The sequence below is a fragment of the Aquarana catesbeiana genome, linkage group LG04 (genome assembly GCF_042186555.1).
Source record: "Aquarana catesbeiana isolate 2022-GZ linkage group LG04, ASM4218655v1, whole genome shotgun sequence".
NCBI lineage: Eukaryota > Metazoa > Chordata > Amphibia > Anura > Ranidae > Aquarana > Aquarana catesbeiana.
The window spans coordinates 85,907,917-85,935,418 of NC_133327.1; the positions used below are offsets into that span (position 1 = coordinate 85,907,917).

The following is a 27,502-nucleotide window of genomic DNA, read 5'->3' on the forward strand; positions in this document are numbered from 1 at the left end:
TTGCAGCTTCACTGTGCCATCAAACGCAGCCACTGTGCCCATCAATTGCCCCCACTGTGCCCATCAATTGCCCCCACTGTACCATCAAGCGCAGTCACTGTGCCATCAATTGCAGCCACTGTGCCCATCAATTGCCGCCACTATGCCATCAAACGCAGCCACTGTGCCCATCAATTGCCACCACTGTACCATCAAACACAGCCACTGTGCCCATCAATTTCTGCCACTGTGCCATCAAACGCAGCTGCTGTGCCCATCAATTGCCGCCACTGTGCCCATCAAATGCAGCCACTGTGCCCATCAAACGCAGCCGCTGTGCCCATCAAATGCAGCCGCTGTGCCCATCAAACGTAGCTGCTTTGCCCATCAATTGCCCCCAATGTACCATCAAGTGCAGTCACTGTGCCATCAAATGCTGCCACTGTGCCCATCAATTGCAGCCACTGTGCCCATCAATTGCCACCACTGTACCATCAAACACAGCCACTGTGCCCATCAATTGCTGCCACTGTGCCATCAAACGCAGCCACTGTGCCCATTAAACGCAGCCACTGTGCCATCAAATGCTGCCACTGTGCCCATCAAACGCAGCCACTGTGCCCATCAAACACAGCCGCTGTGCCCTTCAAACGCAGCTGCTGTGCCCATCAATTGCCGCCACTGTGCCATTGAACACAGCCACTGTGCCATTGAATGCAGCCACTGTGCCATCAAACGCAGCCACTGTACCATATAAATGTTCCAACTGTGCCATCAAATGCTGCCACTGTGCCATATCAAATGCTCCCACTGTACCATCAAATGCTGCCACTGTGCCCCATCAAATGCTCTCACTGTGCCCCATCAAATGCTCTCACTGTGCCCCATCAAATGCTCCCACTGTGCCCCATCAAATGCTCCCACTGTGCCATATCAAATGCTGCCAGGGTGCCCCCCGCGCCAGCCATCTGCACTTAACCTGTCTCAGTGGGACAGCTCCTAGATGCTCCTTGATGTCTTCTCCCATCCTCTTGCCATCCTCTGCTATGATTGGATGCCTGATAGGCATCCAATCACAGCGCCTGTCGTTTCAGCCAATCAGTTGACGGGTAACATATCTGAGCACCTGATTGGCGGAGAGGTGGTTTAGTGTTAGGAAAGCAAATATTCATTCTCTATTCTAACACAGCTGAGTGACCTGCGAGCGCCCAGCATGGAGCTCACAGGTCACCGTATTGACGCCTATTAGAGCCTAATCAGGTGCTTCAGAAACACCACCCCGCCGCTGTAATTTAGGCACCTGGCGCCCAAAAAGGGGCTGGGCTCCTGAATAGTGGGTGGCAGCGGCAGCCATAGATAGATTCATGTAATGCATGAATCTGTCTATTGGTGCTAGACGGGGTGGCAGCAGAGAGGGGGCGGCGCCCGTGCACCCTTATGGACGCACCCCCACTGTATACAATTGAGGACTGTTGGGCAAGAATAAACTGAGAGTGTGTGCCAACACAGCAGAAACAATGAACATAAATGATCACAATGAAGCTAGCTTCTTATCAGTCTTCAGGTCAGGGTTAGCTCAGTGGAGGGCTTGCTGTAGACCACTGTTAGGCTAACACACTTGCAAAATGTGCGCTGTTGGAACTGGGAGCGAAGGATGGGTTTGGGAAGTGTGGCTGTATACCTTTGTTGCATCTCCCAGTTCCTCACTGTCATATTGCAGTCAGTGATAGGTTGAGAGTTCTGATGATCTGGAAGCTCTTTAAAGTACATTGGACTTTTATAGGAAACATGTAAGCATACCTACTTACACATGGCTCCTGATGCTAGAGGTAATGCCTCAACCCTGTGTGTAAACTTTCCTACTGCTTGATATTATGAAGCCCCCTTAAGGCTCATTGTTTATGTACAGGGATACAGAAGGAAAGAAAAGAGGAGCTCACCATAGAGAATGGCCTTCATTTGTACTACTGAGGATCTGTGTTTTTTTTTTTTTTTAGAAGGACTAAAACAGAATGCTTAACTATTTAGGAGTGTTCTCTTGGCAGTGGTTCTGTGAACGCGTGCATTGTAATGGGCGATACCAAACATAGTTATTATGCAAATGTGGTGCAGTCGAAGCGAATGGAGTAATGAATGTTGGGATAGTCAGACACAAGGTAATCAGCCTGGGTAGAAAATACAGATGTATGATGCTGTAAGGAAGCCTGTGAATTTTTCTTTTTTTTTATATGGATGTGAACTTGGACCATGACAACCAGAGCGCATCTCATAAGTGAACAAGTCTCAAAGAGGGTGCAAACTGATTCTATTCAAGTTGGCCTCTGTATCCTGTACACAAATCATGGACAGTATCTTGAATAGTCTCTGTGGAATGGCTCAACTGGAACCAGTCTTGTCTGACTAGGAGGCGAGTCTGTACTTTCTGGGAGAATTATACAGTAGCTTACAGTCTGCCAGTTTGTCTATGGTAAGGAAAAGAGAAGCCTAAGCTTCCACATAAGTACCAGTGAACCACAATCCCAAAATTTCTGGCACTAAATCTCTAATCCCACATGTGTCAATTGTACATGTATCCACATCTACTGTAGAAAGTCACTTGGAGTGGAGAGCCATAATTAAAAAGAACCAAAAACCACAACGCTCATGGCCACTCTACTATTTATGGTACAGAGTGGCCATGAACGCTGTGGCTTTTGGTTCTGTATAAGTATCAGTGAACTGAATACAATGTTCTTAGTCAAGACAGATACCGTAATGCTTAATATAAAATGTATCCTGCCCTACTCTTTTCTACAATTTCTTTTTGTTGCGGTGGCAGGGTAAAGTGTTACATTAATTTAACACCATATGTTTTTTTTTTAATGAAAATTAAACCTATCACAAACCTGGGCAATTCTAAAAGCATAAGGTAAGAAATGCAACTCCAGAAACTTTGGATGTATTAGCAGATCCGCAGATTAAAGCATTTTCAGCTGTGTCCATAGTTTTTCACTTGGCTCAGCCCCTCTTGTGATGGGGATCTCATTAATCAAATACGAAGATTCAGAATGTTGGGTGGTTGGGGCCAAACCTTACTTTTAAGAAAGGTCAAGACTTGCATATAACTGGCCATGTCTCTGTACCTACTGATTGTGTCGATGTGTAGTTTTCACTGACGATAACCTGATTGTATTGCCCAGGTTTTTGCCAAAAAAAAAAAGTTAAACCGCTAATGTACTTTGTAAAGCTCAGCTCCAGCTTGAGCAATACACAAATATTAGCTCTGGCTAACCCTATCCCCAACACTGTATATATGGGTACATCACTGTATATATGGGTATATTGCTCAAAAATGAAGTTATATGAACACTTGTTCAGCATTTGATTAGAATTATTTTGCTCAATTTACAAATATTTTTATGGTGGATTTGCAGCTTTTCATTGTGGTAACGTGTCTTACTACAATGCTTGGTACCACAGTTTGCACACAGTGCTGACCCCCCCCCCCCCCCCAATACCCCCAATTGCAGTGAACCACAATGCATGGTAACGCAGTACCATTAGATGTGTTAGGCTGCAGGAAAGTGTCAGGTGCATTGGAATATACTGGCTTCCCACTCAAAATGAATGGCCTGGCTTTAGGCACCGCGTGCTAACGTGGCCATTAACGTACATGCTGTAATGCAGTGCAAAGGTATAAAGGGGGTTTTTGCATTTTATATTTACAACTTTATACCATTTAGGTTCATTCTAGATGTATTATACTTACTATGCATAACATTTCCAAAAGGACAAATACTTGATTTATCTTTTTTATTCAAAAACAACAAAACCTGTCTGTTCTATGTGGGGGAAATGAAAGAAAACCTTGCTGCAAACTTGTTTACAAAATTTAAATGTTAGAAAGCAAATGATTAATCAGCCATCTAAGATAACATTTGCTTTACTCATCTCTGAAGCTTAATGCAAAAATGTCAAATGTTTTCATTGTATTTCCAGTTTTATTAATTTCTTACTTTATTAAATTGACAAAAAAAAAAAAAACACTCTGAGAAGCCGTCAATTTGCTGGAGAGTGCTTTGGCTGCTGTGTGTGCCGTGGTTTTCTTGGATATTGCTCACTTATTATTGAAGCCAATGTTTTGTTCACCCACACGATTTCTCCCAGGGCAGAGGAAAAGCCGTGCTCAATGTTTTTTTTTTTTTTTTTGCTTTGTTTTTCTTTTGGAACAACACTGTGGTGTATTTAGGTTACTGCTGCTGAAAGTGATCGTTTAGTACTGCCAATGTCATGTGACAGGCTTCATCTTGTATTTTTTGTTTTGAAGGGTACGTGATACTATCTTTTTTTTTTTTACCATTTTCCTGTAGCCAGAAACAGCCTAAATTATTATTATTAATTTGGATTTATATAGCGCCAACGGTTTACAATAAGGGCTGCTGCTGCCGGGAGGTCAGTTCCTATGATGTAGGCCCCAGACCTCCATCTCCTAGGAGTCCTTTCCCTACACAGTGTGCAGTCAGACTCTTGATCGTCAAAACATCAATGTTGTTTTGCTGGGAGGAAAATTGATATGTGCATTTTGAGAGGTAAGAGAGTGGTGGGGGTATAGGAGGAGTTCTGTGGTCCAGCAGGCATGCTGACAATACTGCTTGGGATTTCAGTGCAACAAAGGCACCGTGTTGTCAGTCAAACAGAAAGCTAGACTCACGCTGGTTTTCTGGCAGGTTCAAAGGTATGGGGGAAAAATGGCACCTTTTACTGTAACTTTTACCACTTGACCCCCCTTTTTTTCCCCCTTTCATGACCAGGGTATTTTTTACTAATCAGCACTGTGCTACTTTACCTGCCATTTAGGCGATCATGAAACATTGTGCACAAATGAAATTTATATCATTTTTTTTCACACAAATACAACTTTCTTTTAGTGGTATTTGATCACCACTGGATTTTTTTATTATTTTATTATAAAGACCAAAAAAGAGCAAAAAAAAGGACCAAAATTTTCTACTTTCTGTTATAAAACGTATCCTATAAAATCAAATTTCTGCATAAATTTAGGCCAAAATGTATTCTGCTACATGTCGAAAGTGCTGGCAGCGATTTTGGGCTTATCCTCTGCATTTTTGGGGACACCATACTATTGGGGACCTTAGTATAGTTCTGTTTGTGATCAAGATACTGATCCGTACAGACAGTTTGACTATACTATTAATGGCAGTGATCCGTGTTACTGTTAGTGTGGCGGGCAATCTGGCGCTGACACTGGCTGTGAGGGACACTGACATCGCTAGTGACTCTAATACAGCAATCAGTGATAAGACTGTACACTGACACTGTACTAATGCCACTGACTGGGTGACAGGGGTAATCAGGAGGGCAATCAAAATATTAACTGTGTGCCTAACACAATCATTTCTGAACGGCAGGGAGATCCAGCCTGAGCCTGTGTTTACAAACACACTGGCCTTTGCTGTGATTGGCCACAGCCGATCAGCAGGTATACAGCCTAAATGATTGGCTGTCACCTGCTGACAAACTTGTGATGTGTCCAATCACAGTACAGGTCAGCAGGGGGTGTGTGCATGCACACCTCTAAACCAGGAAGTACACCGCGGCGTAGTGGTACATTGTGGTGCCTGGCTGTGCCGCCTGCTAGCAGTAAATGTAAAGTTAGTGGATGGCAGGTGCTTAAAGTTGAACTCTAGGCAGATCTAAAAACACAAATTAATGTGTAATAATGAGTACATCATTGAATGTGTTTCCTTTGATGCAAGCAGTGTAACTTTTTATCGGTCCTATAAGTCCCTGTACAGTAGAGTTCAGCTTGGGAGACAGAAGCAGCCCATTTAAAGAGATCTTGTCTGAACAGCTGTTTGTCAGAACAAATATAATGAAACCATAAAATTATGTATGCTGAGGCGGTAGCTTTTACAATTTTCACCATTAATTTTACCACATGTATCCAAACAAAAAAACGCAATGAATGGGAATCAAAATAAAATAAAACAATTCCGTGCTGTTAATAACGGTGAGAAAATATCCTGTAATCTATTAAAGCAATAACAGTAATTTTTGCAATTTCTTTATATCACCACATATTCATTTGTGGACTATGCTCTTCTTACGTAAAAGTGCTCTTTTTTGCAATTATGCACCACCACCTGTAGTAAGGGCGCCACTCACCAGATAACTTTGGGCCACTAGGACCCTCACAGCTTAAATGGAATTCCTTTAGATTGGCATGGGCTTAGCAACTATCCAGTTTCACCAGCAAGGATACCCAGGTAACTTTGGGCCACCAGGACCCTCAAAGCTTAAACAAAATTCCTTTCTGTTGAAATAGGCTCAGCAAGCATCCAGTTTCACCAGCAGGGATATCCCCAAAATGAAAAAAAAAAAAAACAATACCAAATGATTGTGCAGTATGTTTATTAAAAACATATCCCATAAAAACAATCCAGTAAACTCATATTTACATGTGCCGTGTAGTGGCACCCACTGTAAATAGCCCCGGTTGTTAAAATCCTCGCCACTCATATGAGTTGGCGTGTGTACCACCTAGATTGGATGTGATGAAACCGCTACAAGGACCTTGATGCATTTCACCGGAAGGCTTCATCAGAAAGTCATGTAGCGGCCGTTTTCTCTGAGTCTTATATTCCCCTTTGCTTTTCCATTGGTTAGCTTCTCATGTAAGCGCATCTCCATTGGATAACATAATTGGGATGCACTATAATAAAAATAACATTATCTGCAATATGCATCCCAATCAATATCTTGGTGGTATTCCCCTGTTTCTCATCATCCAAATTAGTTGTTTCAGTACATTCTTACTCAGTTGTGAACTATGCTTACACAATATTATACATTACATATAAAACTCTTTTACCTTTATTTAAATAAATTCATACATAAAATTAAAACAGTTCTTTTAAAGCTTGTTTGGCTGGGCTTCTCTTATGGATCACAGGTGTGCAATTCACTTTGCACTCCTGTGACCCATTTTCAGCAGAGAGTGGACTGAAGTCCGCTCCTTGCTGACGTCACGGATATCAGTCCAGGCACTGCATCATCCCAACAAGTGGGTCTGGATTCGCCAGGTGCCTGGACTGACACCCATCTCAGCAAGCCGCTGAAAGCCTGAGATGGCCCGCTCTGCCCCCTCCACTGCCCAGTGCTCCAATGAGCGAGGAGGGAGAAGAGCAGAGAGCTGTGACTGACAGTCTACAGCTCTCTGCTTATGGAGCTCTGAAAACCGAGCAATCAGCGGTGTTCAACCACTCGGTTTTCAGTGCAGAGGGTCAGATGCAACATCGGACCGATGCTGCATCCACCAAGGTAAGTATAAATGGGGGTAAAAAAAGAAACCCATACTTCTCTTTTAATCTTATTCATATCCTAAAAAAAAATCCTAGCACCATTCCAATAAGTAGACCATGTTGTGTCTAGTCGGGTAACATCCACAGATGGACCATTTCTTGGAATGGGTAGGATAATTTGTCAACATCTAGATCAATGTGGGTGAATGTAATCCCACTGATCTCTGTTAACTCTAGTGTTTTCCTACTGTTCAAAAGTCATTGAAGTAGCAGTTTAATTCTATATCTATGTTTAGGCCCATGGGGCTAAGAGAATTTAACTGATGGATCCATTGTGTTTCATTTTGTGATATTTTCTTGCACATATCCCTACCTCTCCAGTGATGGTGTACTCTATCCCTAAAATCTCAGTTTTGTTGGATCCCTATTATGTGTATGCCTGAAGTGGTTGGACACACTGTGATGTCTATATCCTCACTTTATATTGTAGATATGATCATTAATACATTCATATGGTCCTCCCCACATGTCTCTAACCGTGGGACAAATCAATATATAGGTAACATGTTTAATGGGTACAGGTGATTCATTTTTTTATATTATACTCCCTTCCATCTGATGATGTAAATGTGTCTACCTTTCTTTTGTTGTCTGCAGGGGTTTTGCACCCTTTACACCTTCCACATCTATAGAACCCATCCCTTTGCGGGAATGTGGTTCCTTTTTTGGGGTGTTTATGACATTTTTTGCTATCAGGTTTTTCAAACCTGGTGCCCTTTTATATATAAAAAAGTGAGTTTTATCTCTCAAGAGTATAGGCCAATACTTCTTAATACCTTTTTCTACGCTTTTGTATTGCAGATTGAATCCTGTGATGAAAGCCATTTCCTTTTTATCTGTTTTTTTTGGGTTTTGTTTTAGTAGTTCCTCTTGCTTCATTCTGCTGACTAGTTACCTACTTTGTATTAATTCTTCCTTTTTATACCCTTTTTCTATAAACCTATTAGTATATCTGTTTGGGAGATGTAATCGCTCATATTGTTACAATTTCTTTTTGTTAACAGCACGGAATTGTTTTATTTTATTTTAATTCCCATTCACTTCATTTTTTTGTTTGGATACTGTACATGTGTTAAGATTATTGGTGAAAATTGTAATAGCTAAAGCTAAAGGGTGTTTTTTTACCAAAATTGATGGCAGCTGGTTGATATAAAAGTAGGAGGCACACAGGAGGCGCCATTTTAATTTTTTATTCAGTCCAGTTGCAGTGAGGGGAGCTGGCATCAGTGCACCATTCAGAGGTGTAAGAGCATTATCAAAAAGAAGAAAACTCAGTTCATTAGTATGTTGCTGAATGTGGTCTGAGCCAGTCCGGCTCCAGCCACAACCCCTGACAGGCCCCTCTCACTGCCGGGGCTTGGTCAGTTGGAGTAACATGGCCACGCAGCATAGTCTGTATAAGACTCTATAACAGCAGAGAGTCTAGCTGGGAATCCTACTTCAGTTAGACAGTGCAGAAGACAAACGGCTATGTAAGCCCAGCTATGGTCTGCCAGAAGGCCTCCTATAATGACTGTTGAGCTCTCCTGCTCCATAGTGCTTCTCCCAGGGTTGGATCAGATTTACTAATCTGAGAAAATCATCTTAACAGCATGTAGGTTTTTGATGGCCACAGCTCTTCGCCATTTTACGCTAGGTGATTCATTAATGACTGCTTAACATGTGTGATTGGACCTCCTTGCTCCCACATTTTTCTTCATTGAGTGGGGCTGTGTGGGCTCCTTGTACTGATGGATTGTAACCCTTTGTAGCCATACTGTTACGGATATTCATCTCACTTCTCCTTGAAGAAGCACACTGTTAAATGTGTAGAGTCTTGATCACGTCCATAAGTGATGCAATAAGTCCACTATTTGATTCATCATCTGGAATGTCAAATACTATATAAGGATGTAACATCTTTGTTTTTTAATTGTAATTTTAACTGAAATTGTTTTGCTACACCAATAAAAAGTAAATGATTGTAGTAGCAATTGCACATCTGTTGAATGTTTTTTGAGAGGTAATGCCTAAAAGGTCCAATTTTTACCTTTCTGTTTATACTGTAGATCTGTGTGCTTGTATAATACAAATATAAGTAACTGTTGCTTTTGCATGTTTTTACACAGGACCCTGGAAGAGAATGTGTACAAGATTTCCCTGTCCCTGGCACAGCGTTACCAAGTTCCTCTTTGGGAGGTTTACATGACACACTTAGAGTACCTGTTCTCCGACAGTGGGTGAGTATCACCACTCAGGTGTTTCTTTTCTACCCTACTCACTTTTGGCAAGGGGTGCATATGCTTAATTGCTAGCATTATTGTTACTGCTGTCTTGATATCCACCAACTATTATTTCCTTTGTTCCAAGCACATAACTGCAGAGTACTTTCCTTCTCCAAAATGTGCTCTTTATTCTCAGAGTATAACAAAAGCAAAGGAATAAACATAGAAGCAGAACCAAAACATAGAATTGTATTAAATCAACCAATCAAGCAAACATCCCTAAAGGCAGTTTTTTATTGTATATGGCAGATTACTCTGTTAACATCTGCATGTTAGGATTAGCCTTTAAATAAAGATCAGTCAAATGTTTTTATTCTACTATGCAATGTACGCAACCTTATTGTTGGAAAATGTACTTGATCATTTATTTTATTTACTTTTTATTACATTTATAGATGAGTTGTGCCATGATTTCTTCATTATATCTTACACAATTCTTTGTTGGTGCCCTCTCTAGTGAATATTGATGTGTTAAAATCCCTGAAACTGTCCATTACAAGATAAGCCATCTGAATTGTTTATGGTGATTTATAGTAAACATGGTGTGCATTCCCAAACCTCATTATCGCCCTGTAATTATGATAGGTAGCCTAACTGACCAATGTATGTAGCAAAGCGCAGGCTTTCAGCATAATAGGGCACCTGGGCTTCTGGCATAATGTTGAAGGCACTTTGTTTCTGACTGCTATTCTTTCAAGATTTGGAGTGAGATTTGGTGATGTCACTGTTTTGGCTGCTCAATGTTTCCTGAAGAGACAGCTTTATCTGTGGACCTGCAGTGAAAGGATCTCCCTGCTTCTGCTTCATTCATTCTGGGGATCTGTGCTTTCTGCATATCTCCTGTTGCTTCTTAAATATTTTTCCACCAGTTAACAGAGTGATGACTTTGACATGAGAAAGCAAAGCAGATGAAGACATGCTTAGTCAGTAATGGAGAAAAGATCAGCTGCAGGGATCCTCCAGGCTCTGTCCTCTGCAGATTAGGCAGATTTTTCACATTGCAAGTCCCCTTTATTAAAATGACTTACTAAGTGGTTGTAAATTATATCTTTTAAAATAACAAGCATGTTGTATTTATTGGCTCTATGCAATAGAATTGCACAGAACAGCCCCGATCCTCCTCTTCTGGGGTCCCCTTCCGCTGGTCCTGGCTTATATTCTTGGTGTGCCACCATTGAAAGCAGCTTCGTATTGTGGCACAACTGCAGACTTAATCCCAAGCCTCGTTACCTGCGTCAATAGACACAGGCAGCACAGCACAGCCCGGCTCCCTTATCATAGGATTTGACTAACAGCAGCGAGAACCAATGGCTCCCACTGGCTCAGCAAAACCTGTGCAAGCGCGGACAGTTGCTACAGAAGGGCATAGCGCTTGGTGGAATGAGTGAGTGGTCAGGATAAGTATAAGGGGGTGAGGGGAAATACTAATATGTAAACATTTTTTACCCTGATGCAGGGAATGCATTAAGGTAAAAAATTCTTCAGGCATTAAAACCAATCTAACCGCTTCCTGTCAGCTCACAGCCTACAAAGGGCAGATGGGAAGCAGAGCCATTGTGGGTTAATGTACCTGTACAACAGCCCGCATCAAAGACTCACGGATCACACCCCAGGGAGCCTGAAGATCGGTGTGTTCCCCTGGACACAGCAGATCACATTACCGCTGTCGAGGTGATCACATGGTCTTGTACCATGTGATTGCTGTGTCCAATCACAGCAATCACATAGTACTTAATGGAAACTAAATGTACCCATCCTTACTCTCTGCTCTCACACAGATCAGCTGCGAAAGCAGAGAGAACCATTGCTGTTGTCTGTGAGTGTACAGCAGCCTGTCACACTGCATGTACACTCAAGGACTGTAGTGTCAGCCTGCTCCAGTGTCCCTGATCACTGCCCACAGCATAATACAAGTAATGAATGCAGCCAGCCCCTGTCACCTATCCCAGAGTCACCAGTGCACATAGTAACACCACCATAACAATGTCCTGATCATCGCCATACACCATATCGGCACCCTGATCACCGCCATTTACCATACCACCATCCCGATCACCTCCATACACCATACCAGCATCCTGATCACAGCCATACACCATACCATGATCCTGATCACCGCCATACCCTTTACCAGCATTCTGATCACCGCCATATGTCATACCAGCATCCTGATCACTGCTATAATGAATACCAGCATCCTGATCACCGCCATGCACCATACCGTACTTTGTAGACTGTAGCAGGCGGCACCCTGCCGAGGGGCCTGGTCTAGTGAGCAGCCAGTACACTAATTGGTCAGCTGTGTTCTGTGCTTTAAGTAATGACCAGACCAAGGCTCTAGGCTCCCAGTTAGAGATGACTCCACCCTGCAGACAGGAGGTCTGGGCATGGGAGTCAGTAAGGTTTCACCTAGGAGAGAGAGGTGGGAGCCAGTGTAGCACGAGGCTACTTGCTGTTTGCACGGAGATGCTGAGTGTCCAGTCTGTGGGTGACAGACCAAGGCTCTAAAGAGTAAGGCCTGAACAGAAGAGCTGCGTTTATAAGGCAGAAGGGTTGAATATCATTTATTTCGGTAGCAGGACTGAAATGCTTAATACCCCTGCGAGGGAATCTATTGTTTTTGTTTTGAACTTTCTTTCAAATAAAAGTGGGCAAAACCAGCCCTGAAATGGAGAAAAGTGAGTGGTGGTGTCCTTAAAGCTCTACATTTGGAGTGAACCCTTGACAAGACTCTATAACTTAACACAGACTAAATAATATACACCTTTTTAGTTTTTTAATGTAGCAGAATACATGTTGGCCTAGTTTTATGAAGGAAGATTGTTTTTATAACAGAAACTAAGAAAGTTTTTTTTTTTTCAGAATTTTCTGTTTTTTTTTTTTTGTTTATATAGTAAAAAAAAAAAAAAAAAAAAACAGTGGCGATTAAATACCACCAAAAGAAAGCTCTGTCTCTCTAAAAAAAAAAAAAAAAAAAATTATATTTTTTTTATTGGGTACAGTGTTGCATGCCTGAGTATTTGTCACTCAAAGTGTGATAGTGCTAAAAGCTGAAAATTGGCCTAGACTGGAAGGGGGTGAAAGTGTCTGGACTTGAAGTGATTAAGTATCTTAAGTACTAAATACTTATCACTGCTAAACTATCCTTTGCTCTAAGTGAAAATGCTGCTTGCTACGCTAATGTTGCAGTGGTCTTTCCTAGCATAGCTGAGTAGCAGCCACATTCATCAGCATGAGTGTCCTCACATAGATCCGTTAAGCAATATTGCTTTTACTGTCCCCCAGGCTAAAAGAGCAGGTAACCCTTGCAATGGGTTTTATAGTGGACAGCAGGCCGACCCTAATCACAGAATGATTTCCCTACTGGTTGTAGGAAATGCATGCAATAAAAAGTGTTTCTAATAGCTAAAAACTCTCATAGCTGTCCTCTAGGTAACCCCTGCATAGCTCTGTCCTTCCTTGCTTGTCTAGGATAGACCTATTCTTTCTCATTAATCAAGAGTTTTGCCTATTAAATGCTGCAGCTCTAGAGGTTATCCCCAGACAGAAGGAAAAAGCGTCAAAGTGGCATCACCATTCTGTTAGCATAAAGGGATTTCCACTAATATATTCTGGGTCAGTGACTACGGGAGAAAAGTAGTGGTACGTTACTATTTCCTAATTTCTTGCATTTGACATATAGCAGAGGCAGTTCAGGCTTGACAAAGCAGCAGTGTTGTTTGTAGCCTTACATAAAGTAGTTAAGGCGTTTTTGTCCAGGTAATTAATGTTACATGTTTATATATGGCTATTAGTTACAAAGGTGGGAGTTGGAGTACATTTATGTAGGACATTGCTGGTAACTGCAACAGTGAGCTATGGGACTTGAAGTGTCAGAGTGGAGAGTCAAGTACCATTCCCAAATGAATCAACAACTTTAAGAGAATGATCTCTGTGGAGGTTATTGCTACTGTATGTCTCACAGGAGCTTCTACTGTACCAGCCTGGGAGAAACTGCTGTTTGAGCTAAAAATAAGACTTGTCCTAAAATAGCAACCTTTTGCTGGGAAAAAAGAATTAAGAATCCCCTTGTTTTCTTCCATTCTAAGCACCCCATTATACATAATTTTATCAGTCTTTGCAACACTATAGCAGACCATGCAACATTTATGTGACCCAGTAATACATTGCAGCTTATTTATTATGGAATTAGCAACACCACTTCAAATTATTGTTATTTTAGGTTAAAAAAAAAAAAATATATATATATATATATATATATATAAGTATTCACAACCCTGTTAAAAATAGGATTTTTAAATACAGCTTACCTGTAAAATCCTTTTCTTGAGAGTACATCACGGGACACAGAGTATTCATTACATAGTGGGTTACATAGGCACCGTCAGTGATTGGACACTGATTAACCCCAATTAAGGAGAATTCCTCCCCTATATAACCCCTCCCATACGGGGAGGACCTCAGTTTTGTAGCAAAGCAATACGTAACCACGTAAAACCCTAGAAGGGCGGGAGCTCTGTGTCCCGTGATGTACTCTCAAGAAAAGGATTTTAAACTGTATTTGAAAATCCTATTTTCTTGATCATACATCACGGGACACAGAGTATTCATTACATAGTGAAATGTCCCAAAGCAATGCTCATTTGAGGGGAGGGAGACACAGATCAGAAAATATAGACCGCAAACGGACCAGAGGAACTAAACTGCAGCCTGCAGTACACTGCGCCCGAAGGCGGTATCCTCTTGCCCTCTTACATCCACCTGATAGAATCTGGTGAATGTATGGACTGAAGACCAAGTCGCAGCCTTACACATCTGAGCCATGGAGGCCTGGTGATGCACTGTCCAAGAAGCACTAACAGCCCTAGTTGAGTGTGCTTTCACATGAAAATGAGGAGTTTTCCTCTTTATATCATAAGCCTGAAAAATAACCTGTCTAATCCATCTAGAAAGAGTGGATTTCGACGCTGCTTGGCCTTTCTTATGGCCATCTGGCAGAATAAACAAACAATCAGTTTTCCGTATCTGAGCAGTTGCCTGCAGATAGACACTGACTGCTGTAACCACATCAAGAGTGTGCAAAAATTCTTCCTCCGCGGACTGCGGATCTGGAAAAAAGGATGGTAGGATTACATCTTGATTCAAATGGAACCCTGAAACCACCTTAGGTAATAAGGAACGATTAGGACGCATAACAATCCTGTCCTTGTGAATAATTAAATATGGCTCTTTACAAGAAAAAGCTGCCAATTCTGAAACTCTCCTAGCAGAGGATATGGCTATCAAGAAGACTAATTTTTTAGTCAAAAGCGCTAAAGGAGCCAGGTGCAGTGGCTCAAAGGGTTGTCCCTGTAAAGCCGACAACACCAAATTCAAATCCCATGGGCATACTGGAGGTTTGACTGGCGGATTCAACCGCAGTGCCCCCTGAATAAAGGCCCGGACAAGGGAATGTGAAGCAATTGGCTTCTGAAAAAATACAGACAAAGCCGAAATTTGGACTTTGATAGTGCTCAAAGCCAATCTCATTTCTAGGCCTGACTGAAGAAAGGTCAAGATTCTGCTAATCATATACCTTCTAGGATGCCATCCCCTGGGTTCACACCAGGAAACATGTGCCTTCCAGATTTTGTAGTAAATAAGCCTGGAGGCCGGCTTTCTGGCATTGACCAGAGTGGAAAGGACTGACTCAGAGAGCCCACGGTCTTTTAAAATGTGGCTTTCAGCAGCCAAGCCTTCAAATTTAGACTTCGTAAAGCAGGGTGGCAAATCAGACCCTGTGTGAGCAGATCTGGCCGGAATGGGAGGACCCAAGGCCTGCCCACTACCATCTTTACGATCTCTGCATACCAAGGTCGTCTTGGCCAAGCCGGGGCTACTAAAAGGACCGACTTTGTTTCCCTTTTGACCCTTCCCAGGAACCGCGGAAGAAGTGGGTTCGGAGGGAAGGCATACATTAGATTGTACTGATCCCATGGGATTGTCAGAGCATCTGACCCCTGAGCAAGTACATCCCTTGTTCTGGACACAAATTTGTCCAGCTTCCTGTTGAATCTGGACGCGAATAGATCCACATCTGGTGTTCCCCACCTTTGACATATGGTCTGGAATATGTCGGGGTGTAGGGACCATTCTCCTGGGCATAATTGCCGGCGGCTTGCCAATTTTCCACTCCTGGGATGAATACCGCAGACAGGCAGGGAACATGGCTTTCTTCCCATGCAAGAATGCGATTCACCTCCCTTTGGGCATCCAGACTTCTGGTGCCTCCTTGGTGATTGATGTAAGCCACAGCCGTGGCATTGTCGGATTGTATCCGAAATAGGATGACCCTGTAGCCTGTAAGACCAGTCCATGAGGGCCAAGTAAATTGCCCGAATTTCTAGAATATTGATGGGCAAGCGTCTCTCAGTTGCAGACCATCTTCCCTGCGTGCATGTTTCTTCCAGAACTGCTCCCCAGCCTGTCAGACTGGCATCTGTGATTACGATTCTCCATTGTAGTGGAAGAAAGGCTTTGCCTTTCAAAAGATTTTTGGTTCGTAACCACCAATTGAGGCTTTTGCGTATCCTTGGGGATAGGCACATCGGAAGATCCAAGGCATGAGTCTTTTTTTCCAAGCTGCGAGAGTGAAACTGGGCAAATGGAACAGCTTTGAAAGTGGCAACCATCTTTCCTAACAGTCTCATACATAGCCTTAATGGATGGACTCTTTTTGCTTAATACTAAGTGGACTAGACTTCTTACGGCCTTGACCTTTGGCTCTGGTAGAAACACCCTGCCTTGAGCGGTGTCTATGATCATGCCTAGATACTTCAACCTTGTTGAAGGTTGCAAACAAGACTTTTGTAGGTTGATTATCCAGCCTAGTCTTTCCAAATGTCTTACTGTCTTGAAGACAGAGCGGTTCAGGTGTGCCACCGATTGCTCTATGAGTAGCAAATTGTCTAGATAAGCTACCACAGTTATGCCCTGAGCTCTTAGATTTGCTAAGAGAGGGTCTAGAATTTTTGTAAAAATTTGAGGAGCTGTAGCGAGACTGAAAGGAAGGGCCACAAACTGGAAATGGCGCTGGTCTACCGCAAACCTTAGATATCTTTGGTGAGCGGGAAAAATCAGCACATGAACATATGCATCCTTGATATGTATTGATGCCATAAATTCTCCCCCCTGCAGGGTGGAGACCACCAAACGAATTGACTGCATTCGGAAGGATCGAATGTGTAGAAACTGATTCAGATCCTTTAGATCTAGGATGGGTCTAACATCTCCATTTGGCTTTGCAATGGTGAAGAGATTCGAGTAGAACCCTGAACCCTGATCTTTTGGGTTAATTTCTACTATCACTCCCTGGGATAGTAAGCGATCTAAGGCCAGTAGTAGCGGTTCTCGCTTTACTGGATCTTTGGGAACTCTTGACCTTAGGAAACGAGCTGGTGGAAGCTCTAGGAACTCTATTTTGTAACCTAGAGATACTGAAGAGACCACCCACTTGTCTTGAACCTCTTCCCGCCAGGCTCCTGAAAACTGTAGGAGCCTTCCCCCCACTCGGCGGAGTGGGGGGCGCCCCTTCACAGGGATGTTTTGGGGCTCTGCTTGGCAGGCTTTCGTCTCCAAGCCTTTTTCTGCCCTTGGGTGTGACCCTGGGCCTTTCCTCTGAAAGTACATTGGGAAGGCCGTCGCCACTGCATAGATGTTCCAGGGGAAGGGGAAAGAGACCGTTTGAATGGTGGACGTTTACTCCTCTTAACTGGTAGGAGTGTAGATTTACCACCTGTAATTTTTTGGATAAAATTATCTAGGTCATCTCCAAATAGGCGTTCGCCTTTGAATGGGAAGCCAGCTAAATATCTTTTGCATGAAAGCTCTGCTGCCCAACTTTTAAGCCAATGGGACCTGCGCATGTGTACCAACAGAAGAGACAAACGAGATGCTTGCTGGGCAGAATCCAGAATGGCATCAATCATAAAACACAGCACCTGTGGAAGGTCTGCATAGTTCTCCACTTCCTCACTGGGAAGGAGGCCAAGCATCTGCTTAACCTGTTCCTTGAGGAATTGACACAAACCCACAGTTGCGACTGTAGGTTGGACTACAGCGCCAGCCATGGAGAAGGAGGCTTTTAATAAAGTTTCCAGCTTTTTATCAGTTGGATCTTTAAACAACTGAGCATTGTCCAAGGGACAGGTCAGGTTTTTATTCACACAAGAGACAGCCGCATCCACGGATGGGACCTCCCACTTCTTGGTGAAGCTTTCCTCCAGAGGATAAAGCATAGAAAACCTTTTAGGAGGAGTAAACAGTTTATCGGGATGTCCCCAGTCCTCATACCACAATTTATCCATTAAAGGATGAATTGGAAAGAAAAAGGCAGTCTGTGGGATCCTTCTGACCCCCAGGGAAGAAACAGAGGATGTAGCGGCCTCAGCAGAGGACATTTTAAATGTGGAATGCACTAGTTCAGTATAATACTGGACCTGCTTCTTGAGTGCCTGAGAGGAAGAAGCTCTCTCCTCTTCCTCTGAATCCTCAGACTGCTCTTGATCCCTATCTCTGGATAGGGATCTCTCCTCATTGTCAGAAGGATCTGCACACCTGCAGTGGAGGAAGTGAGCAGATTGGACACCAGCTTCACTGAGTGTGTATCTGAAAGGCAGGAAAGTTTGCTCCTTACTCCCTCTAGTGGTGGAAATCAGGTAAGACATGCAACTACTCAATGAAGAAAATCCATTTGTAATATAAATATATATATATAGGATTAACTTCTCTTACCTGTCCCCGCCGCAGGAACTGCTGAGAACAGACAGTTTCCAGCCTTCACCCATCACGGCAGGTAGCGTTGTGCCAAGCTGCAGGGTTTTTTGGGTTCCTTCTCAGAGAAACCTCTTACCTGGACCTGTAAAAGACTCTGCCAGAAACTTTCCTGCCACTGTTTTAATAGTACACCAAGCCTGGTTTTCTCAGAGCCCAGTCCTCCAAAGAGAGACTTACAGGCAAAACCTCGCTTCTTCGGATGACGAGGCCCGGGTACCATACCATCTTGGGAGTCAAAATATCGGCCCGAGATATGGATCCGGTCAGCATAGCCCTTTAAGCCCCTGCAAGGACCAAACTGGAGCTTTCTTCACAGCACATGTTTTACGTGACCAACCACCTTAGACACTGGTGAAAAAACTGAGGTCCTCCCCGTATGGGAGGGGTTATATAGGGGAGGAATTCTCCTTAATTGGGATTAACCAGTGTCCAATCACCGAAGTTGCCTATCTAACCCACTATGTAATGAATACTCTTTGTCCCGTGATGTATGATCAAGAAATGTTTCTGTGATGTAAAAAATGAGACATAAATAAATCCTTTCAGAACTTTTTCCACCTTTAATGTGACCTATAAACTGTACAACTCAATTGAAAAGCAAACTGAAATCTTTTAGGGAGGAGAAGTAAAAATAAAAAACTAAAATAATGTGTTTGTATAAGTGTAAGCAGCCTCATAACTGGGGATGTAGCTGTGTTCGGAATTAAGCAATCACATTTAAACTCGTGTTAAATAGGAGTCAGTACATACCTGCCATCATTTAAAGTGCCTCTGATTAACCCCAAATAAAGTTCAGCTGTTCTAGTAGGTCTTTCCTGACATTTTCTTAGTCACATCCTACAGCAAAAGCCATGGTCCACAGAGAGCTTCCAAAGCATCAGAGGTATCTCATTTTTAAAATGTGTCAGTCAGGAGAAGGGTACAAAAGAATTTCCAAGGCATTAGATATATCATGGAACACAGTGAAGACAGTCATGATCAAGTGGAGAAAATATGGCACAACAGTGACGTTACCCAGATCTGGACGTCACCCCAAAATTGAAGAGAAGAAAACTGGTCAGGGAGGCTGCCAAGAGGACTACAGCAACATTAACAAAAATATTTAAAGGAAGAAACCCCAGGGATTTTACGGGTGAGAGGGAAACAAGGAGTAGGGATGTATACAATGGTAAAAAAGATCAGGATATGTAAAAATCTTTACCATTGTATACATCCCTACTCCCGGTTTCCCTCTCACCCGTAAAATCCCTGGGGTTTCTTCCTTTAAATATTTTTGTCTATGGTTTTGAGATGAGGTGAGGGGTGATTCATACTCCCTATGAGACCCATTGTCTATTAGACTGATTTGGTAATCCAATTACACTGAATATACAGCAACGTTAAGGGAGCTGCAGGAATATCTGGCAAGTACTGGCTGTGTGCTACATGTGACAACAATCTCCCATATTCTTCTTTTGTCTGAGCTATGGGGTAGAGTGGCAAGACGGAAGCATTTTCTTACGAAGAAAAACATCCAACCCCGGCTAAATTTTGCAAAAACACATCTGAAGTCTCCCAAAAGCATGTGGGAAAATGTGTTATGTTCTAATGAAACCAAGGTTGAACTTTTTGGATATAATTCCAAAAGATATGTTTGGTGCAAAAACAACACTCCACATCACCAAAAGAACACCATACCCACAATGAAGCATGGTGGTGGCAGCATCATGCTTTGGGGCCGTTTTTCTTCAGCTGAAATGGGGGCCTTGGTCAAAGTAGAGGGAATTATGGACAGTTCCAAATACCAGTCAATATAGGCACAAAACCTTCAGGCTTCTGCTAGAAAGCTGACCATGAAGAGAAACTTCATCCTTCAATATGACAACGACCAAAAGCATACATCCAAATCAACAAAGGATTGACTTCACCAGACGAAGATTAAAGTTTTGGAATGGCCTAGCCAGAGCCCAGACCTGAATCTGATTGAAAATCTGTGGGGTGATCTGAAGAGGGCTGTGCACAGGAGATGCCCTCGCAATCTGACAGATTCAGAGTGTTTTTGCAAAGAAGAGTGGGCAAATATTGCCAAGTCAAAATGTACCATGCTGATAGACTCATACCCAAAAAGACCGAGTGCTGTATTAAAATCAAAAGGTGCTACAACAAAGTGTGTTGGATTTCAATGGGCAGGGCGTTTTGGGAGTGGTATATACACTGCTCCCAAACTGCCCCAAAGATGCTGCTGCAGGACTTTTTCTAACATCCTGCAAGCGCTTCGCCCCAGTGTGAAAGCACTCGGGGCTTTCACACTGGGGAGGCGTTTTTCAGGCGCTTTTACAGGCAATATTTTTAGCACTAAAATGCCTGAAAAACACCTTCAGTGTGAAAGGGGTCTAAAGGTGGAACAGGTTCTGAAATTTTTTATCTTTGTCTCATTTTCTTTTACATCACAGAAACCTGACATTTTAACAGGGGTGTGTAGACTTTTTATATCCACTGTATGTGTGTGTGTGTGTGTATATATATATATATATATATACATTTCATGTAATTATTTCTGGTTTTATTTAATTGTTTCATTAGCATACTGGTAAAAGGGGAAATCAGGGCAAATTTAACTTAGTGGTAGTAACATTTTTTATTGAGTCCATGCCAGTCAGAACTGTGTTTTTAAGGCTTGTTGACCCACTTTTATTAAACACAATTAAAGTCTAACATAAAGTAGTTGCCTACTCCAGGGCTGCTTTCAAAATCATAACAGGAACTGTGAAAATAATACCAAGCCACCTAGCCTTCCTCTCTTCAGTAGTGTCACTTTGTAGGCCTTAAACCTTGGCTTTTGGCTTTTGGCTTTTTGCTGGTTCCTAAGACTGTCTTGCACAGTACATCTGTGTTCTTGTGCCCCTCTCTCAGCTCACCCAGCTTTGAAGTTTCCAAACTCCAGAACCTAATACCAAAACCAAAAGGGAGTTGAAAAACCACCTTTCTGCACTCAAAATCAATATTACGGAGTCCTGCACTCTGCATTCGTGCCAACCTTGTTTCCCTTCTACTTCCCTTTTCACAGTGGTAGGGTTTCATTATATATATCTATATATATATATATATATATATATATATATATATATACATACACACACACACACACACACACACACACACACACACACACACACAAATACTGAGCAAAATTATAAACACAACACTTTTGTGTTTGCCCCTATTTATCATGATCTGTGACTTTTTCTTTGTACAGAAAAGGCCTATTTCTCGCAAATATTCATAAATCTGTGTTAGTGAGCACTTCCCTTTGCCGAGATAATCCATCCACCTCACAGTTGTGGCATATCATGATGCTGATTAAGCAGCATGATTATTGCACAGGTGTGCCCCAATACAGTAAAACTGCACATTTTAGAGTGCCCTTTTATTGTGGCTAGCCTAAGGCACACCTGTACAATAATCATGCTGTCTAATCAGCATCTTGATATGCCACACCTGTGAGGTGGATGGATTATCTCGGCAAAGGAGAAGTGTTCACTAACACAGATTTAGACAGATTTGTGAACAGTATTTGAGAGAAATAGGCCTTTTGTGAAGAGAGAAAAAGTCGTAGATCTTTAAGTTCACCTCATGATGAATAGGGGCGTTCATCATTTTGATCAGTGTATGTATGTGTGTGTGTGTGTATATATATATATATATATATATATATATATATACACACACACACAGTGGGGGCGGAAAGTATTCAGACCCCCTTAAATTTTTCACTCTTTGTTACATTGCAGCCATTTGCTAAAATCATTTAAGTTCATTTTTTTTCCCTCATTAATGTACACAGCACCCCATATTGACAGAAAAACACAGAATTGTTGACATTTTTGCAGATTTATTAAAAAAGAAAAACTGAACTATCACATGGTCCTAAGTATTCAGACCCTTTGCTGTGACACTCATATATTTAAAGGGGTTGTAAAGGTAATTTTATTTTTAAAAAAAAATAACTAACATGTCATACTTACCTTCACTGTGCAGCTCGTTCTGCACAGAGTGGCCCCGAACCTGCTCTTCTGGGGTCCCTCAGCGGCTGTTTCAGCTCCTCCCCGCAAGAAATAACCACCTTAATGCGAGCTCCCTCGCATGGTGGTTAGTTTTTGCGGGCGCGCTCCCGTGATACAGCCGGCGGCTATAGCCGCTCGCTGTATCACTCGGACCCGCCCCCCCGGCGCGCCGCGTCATCGGATGTGATTGACAGCAGCGCGAGCCAATGGCTGCACTGCTTTCAATCCATCCACTGCAGCCAATCAGCGACCAGGCTGAGCTGCAATAGAGATGACGGGAACGAGCAGCGAAGATTCGAGGTGTCAGGTAAGTAAAACGGGGGGCTGGGGGCGGCGGTATTGTCAAAAGTTTTTTCACCTTAATGCATATAATGCATTAAGGTGAAAAAATTTTTACCTTTACAACCCCTTTAACTTAGGTGCTGTCCATTTCTTCTGATTATCCTTGAGATGGTTCTACACCTTCATTTGAGTCCAGCTGTGTTTGATTATACTGATTGGACTAGATTAGGAAAGCCACACACCTGTCTATATAAGACCTTACAGCTCACAGTGCATGTCAGAGCAAATGAGAATCATGAGGTCAAAGGGACTGCCTGAAGAGCTCAGAGACAGAATTGTGGTAAAGCACAGATCTGGCCACGGTTACAAAAAATTTTTGCTTCACTTAAGGTTCCTAAGAGGTTCCTAAGAGCACAGTGGCCTCCATAATCCTTAAACGTCCGGCTAAACTGAGCTGGGGGAGAAGAGCCTTGGTGAGAGAGGTAAAGAGGAACCCAAAGATCACTGTGGCTGAGCTCCAGAGATGCAGTCGGGAGATGGGAGAAAGTTATAGAAAGTCAACCATCACTGCAACCCTCCATCAGTCGGGGCTCTATGGCAGAGTGGCCCGACGGAAGCCTCTCCTCAGTGCAAGACGCATGGAGTTTGCTAAAAAACACCTGAAGGATTCCAAGATGGTGAGAAATAAGGTTCTCTGGTCTGTGAGACCAAGATAGAACTTTTTAGCCTTAATTCTAAGCGGTATGTGTGGAGAAAACCAGGCACTGCTCATCACCTGTCCAATACAGTCTCATCAGTGAAGCATGTTGGTGGCAGCATCATGCTGTGGGGGTGTTTTTCAGCTGCAGGGACAGGACGACTGGTTGTTATCGAGGGAAAGATGAATGTGGCCAAGTGCAGGGATATCCTGGACGAAAACCTTCTCCAGAGTGCTCAGGACCTCAGACTGGGCCGAAGGTTTACCTTCCAATAAGACAATGACCCTAAGCACACAGCTAAAATAACGAAGGATTGGCTTCACAACAACTACGTGACTGTTCTTGAATGGCCCAGCCAGAGCCCTGACTTAAACCCAATTGAGCTTTTCTGGAGAGACCTAAAAATGGCTGTCCACCAACGTTTACCATCCAACCTGACAGAACTGGAGAGGATCTGCAAGGAGGAATGGCAGAGGATCCCCAAATCCAGGTGTGAAAAGCATCTTTCCCAAAAAGACTCATGGCTGTATTAGATCAAAAGGGTGCTTCTACTGAATACTGAGCAAAGGGTCTGAATACTTAGGACCATGTGATACTTGAATTTTTCTTTTTTAATAAATCTGCAAAAATGTCAACAATTCTGTGTTTTTCTGTCAATATGGGGTGCTGTGTGTACATTAATGAAGAAAAAAAATGAACTTAAATGATTTTAGCAAATGGCTGAAATATAACAAAGAGTGAAAAATTTAAGGGGGTCTGAATACTTTCCGTCCCCACTGTGTGTGTGTGTGTGTATATATATATATATATATATATATATATATATATATATATATATATAAGCATTGGGCAAGGTAGAGCAGGATTACATGAAGAGGCCCCTTGTATATTTCATGTATTCCAGCTATCTGCAGTTTCCTGACATGACTGGAACAGCTGATCAGCACACAGCATGTGAATCTTGGCTGATTTTTATTCAATATAAGCGAGCTGTACTTGCTGGGAATAGCAGAGCGGACATTATTTACATTCCTTGACTCGGAAGGGAGCATGAACGGAGAACTTATTGGAGCATTCTTCTATATGTGGGAAGCATGAAGGATCGTATACTAGGAATAAAGCAAGCCGTGGATCTTCATATTGCTGCACAGTGGCAGATACTGCGAATGCGCTATATCCCTGGGAGGTGTGAGGATTTCCGGTCCAGGTTGGATGTCGGATCCCCCTGAAGAAGGCACGTGATCCCTGTGCCAAAGACGCGTCAGGGGAGGGGCCAGGACGGAGCTGTCAGCAGAGGTAGTGAGACGAGATAGACACACCGCACCGCACGCCGTACCAACGATTTGGTTCATTATACAGAGCCCTAAATAGGATGGTGCACTCACGCACCTATATTATGTGAGTACCCCTATGAAGGGGATATTTATTTTTAATAAAGTCCTTACAATATTACCCTATGGAGCTTTTTCTCTTTTATCCATGATCTGGAATACTACTGATTGAGGGAGTTGGATTTCATCACCTGTATATCGTTAGAGCCCAGGAGTGGCTCCCAAGCATGTTTTGGCATAGTTTAAGTACTGTGTCACACGCTCTGAGGTGAGCGCATAGGCTTTTGGGGAACACTGGAAGAGCACTGAAGCATGCTATAAGTTCTGCACTGGTTTTAAGGAGCATGATGAAAAGCACTTTATATGAACACTGGATTTATGCACTAGAGATTTTAATTTTGATGAACGTTTATGGTTTTTATTAATCAATCTGGTGAAGGAGTGGACATTTTATCCTAAATTTGCACCTGTATTTTAATATTTTTCACATGTTGCACCTTATGAGTTGTATCACAACATTAATGTTACACGGATTATAATAGATTTCTGAATATATTCCCTTTTGATAGTTAAGCACTTTATATTAATATATATATATACACATAAATAATTTTTATATTTTTTTTTTTTTCCTAGCGCAAATGCAATTTTATTTTAATTCATGATTAAATAGCCAGATGTCTCTCTATCTGACATTCTCAAGGACCCATAGAACTTTAGTTGTGCCATAAAAAAAAAATAATAAATATTAGTTCTATCTATGGATGACTTTTTAGGAAAATTTACACTAATTCACTAATGATAGAATATCGGTTATAGGCTGTAGTAATGTTTTGCCCTCTCTTCCTAGTATCGGCAGAGTTTTGGAGGTTTGACATTTTTTGTCTGTAGAATTCTCAGTGGCCATTCTAATGGAGCAATTTAGCCTAAGTGTAAATGAGAGATGGTCTTACTGCATGCATGCCAGGCATAATTTAATCAGGAGAAATTACCTGGATTCATCATTCATTAAAGTGAGTTTTAAAGATGAACTCTCAGAGATTCTCTAAAGAATTGTACTTGAATCAAAACGGGTTGCTCATACACAGCTGAAATGAACTCTTCATCATTAGATTTTTAGGCCCCTTAAGGACTTAATTTTCTTTTATGGATGGAAAGTTACAGCCGAGAGTCAGAGAATATATTTCAGACATCGGGAGACAAAAAAAATACATCATTGCATTCATGGTCTGTAAGGGTGATGCATCTGCTTTTTCTCTAGCAAATCCAGATTATTTTAGCTATTGTGCATTTAAAGTACCCAGTGAACTCTCTATAAGGCTGTTATACCCAATTGTACTAAAGGCCAACAATTTATTTTAAAAAGCAACATTATCTATTAAACATAACATACAGCCCACTTAATATACTTTTAAAGCAAGTTTTGCATAAAACCTTGCAGCCATGCTTCTCTTCTACTTCTAGTTCACTGCAGCCTTTTGACAGTTGATTCAATGCAATGTATTCTTTTGTCAGGCTCCATGGAGTGTTTGTAAAAGCCTGAGCCTTTTGTCAGGCCCTATTGGGTGTTTGTAAAAGCCTGCACCTTTTGTCAGGCCCTATTGGGTGTTTGTAAAAGCCTGCACCTTTTGTCAGGCCCTATTGGGTGTTTGTAAAAGCCTGAGCCCTGCTGAGGACCTGTAAACACACTCCAGATAGTCTGCAGCAGACATGATCTCAAAATGTAAAAACCTTTAATTCGTAGGATTAAATTCCATATAGACAGCTCCACTTATGCGTTTCAGCCTGCACAGCCTTAGTCATAGTTAAGGATGAGCTTCGGCGTGTTCGCACACCCCACGTACAGAGCCCACCAGGAAGTCGGCACTGCGCTGTGCTAATCACAGGCAGTGAGACATTGTCCCGCTGCGCTGCTGCAGAGATCGGGAAATGTCTCACTGCCTGTGATTAGCGCAGCGCAGTGCCGACTTCCTGGCTGGGCTCTGTACATGGGGTGTGCGAACACGCCGGAGCTCATCCTTAGTCATAGTTGGCTATCAGACAAACTGACCAGCATTTAAAAATACCTAACTGCACCTCCACAGTTGATACATGGGACAGATGAATCAAATTAAGAAACGGCACTAAGATGAAAAGTGGAACAACTGTATAGAACTATATAAATACTGTACATGATCAATAAAATCCAAGTAAAATCCACTTAATGTCCCATCTTTGATTTAAACCTTGCAACATTCTAATGGCAAGTTTAAAGATTCACCAGGCTTTCCTTTCTAGTAATCGCCTGTGCAGATCTCCTCCTCTGTCTGACTTAGTAACTCCTTCTGCACCATGAAATTGAAAACCTGCCAAGTTTCTTCCTGCATGCATGTCTCTAAAATATTTTGAAACTGAGGATAGCTGTCTGGCATTCGGATTAATTACATCACGGTACTGCTCGCCATTGCGAACCATAAGTGAATGGATCGTGCACCCAATGTATTGTAAAGTGCATACTGTATATTGTATATCTTTCCATTGCTGTAAACTTACTGGTGGTTATATTTTCATAGTTAGATTTATACAAAGGTATTTAACATTTTGCATATTGCAATGTTTTTTTTACAAATATTGTTAGATTATTAAATTGCTGTTGTCCTTAAATATGAAAAACACAATTTGCCCCTGTCTTAGGGGGATTTGGCAAAAGTATTGTTATGTTAATATCTGTAAAAATTAAGAGGCAAACAG

At 42.2% G+C, this 27,502-nt stretch overlaps 1 protein-coding gene across 2 annotated transcripts in view; it reads left to right on the forward strand.

The window, feature by feature from the left end:
• NBAS (NBAS subunit of NRZ tethering complex) overlaps window positions 1-27,502 on the forward strand; it is a 1,128,646-nt gene that overhangs the window by 755,085 nt on the left and 346,059 nt on the right. For both annotated transcript variants that reach the window (XM_073625355.1, XM_073625357.1), the window contains one exon: window positions 9,449-9,559. In XM_073625355.1, coding sequence (XP_073481456.1) covers window positions 9,449-9,559 — 111 coding nt within the window. The remainder of the gene's footprint in view (window positions 1-9,448; window positions 9,560-27,502) is intronic.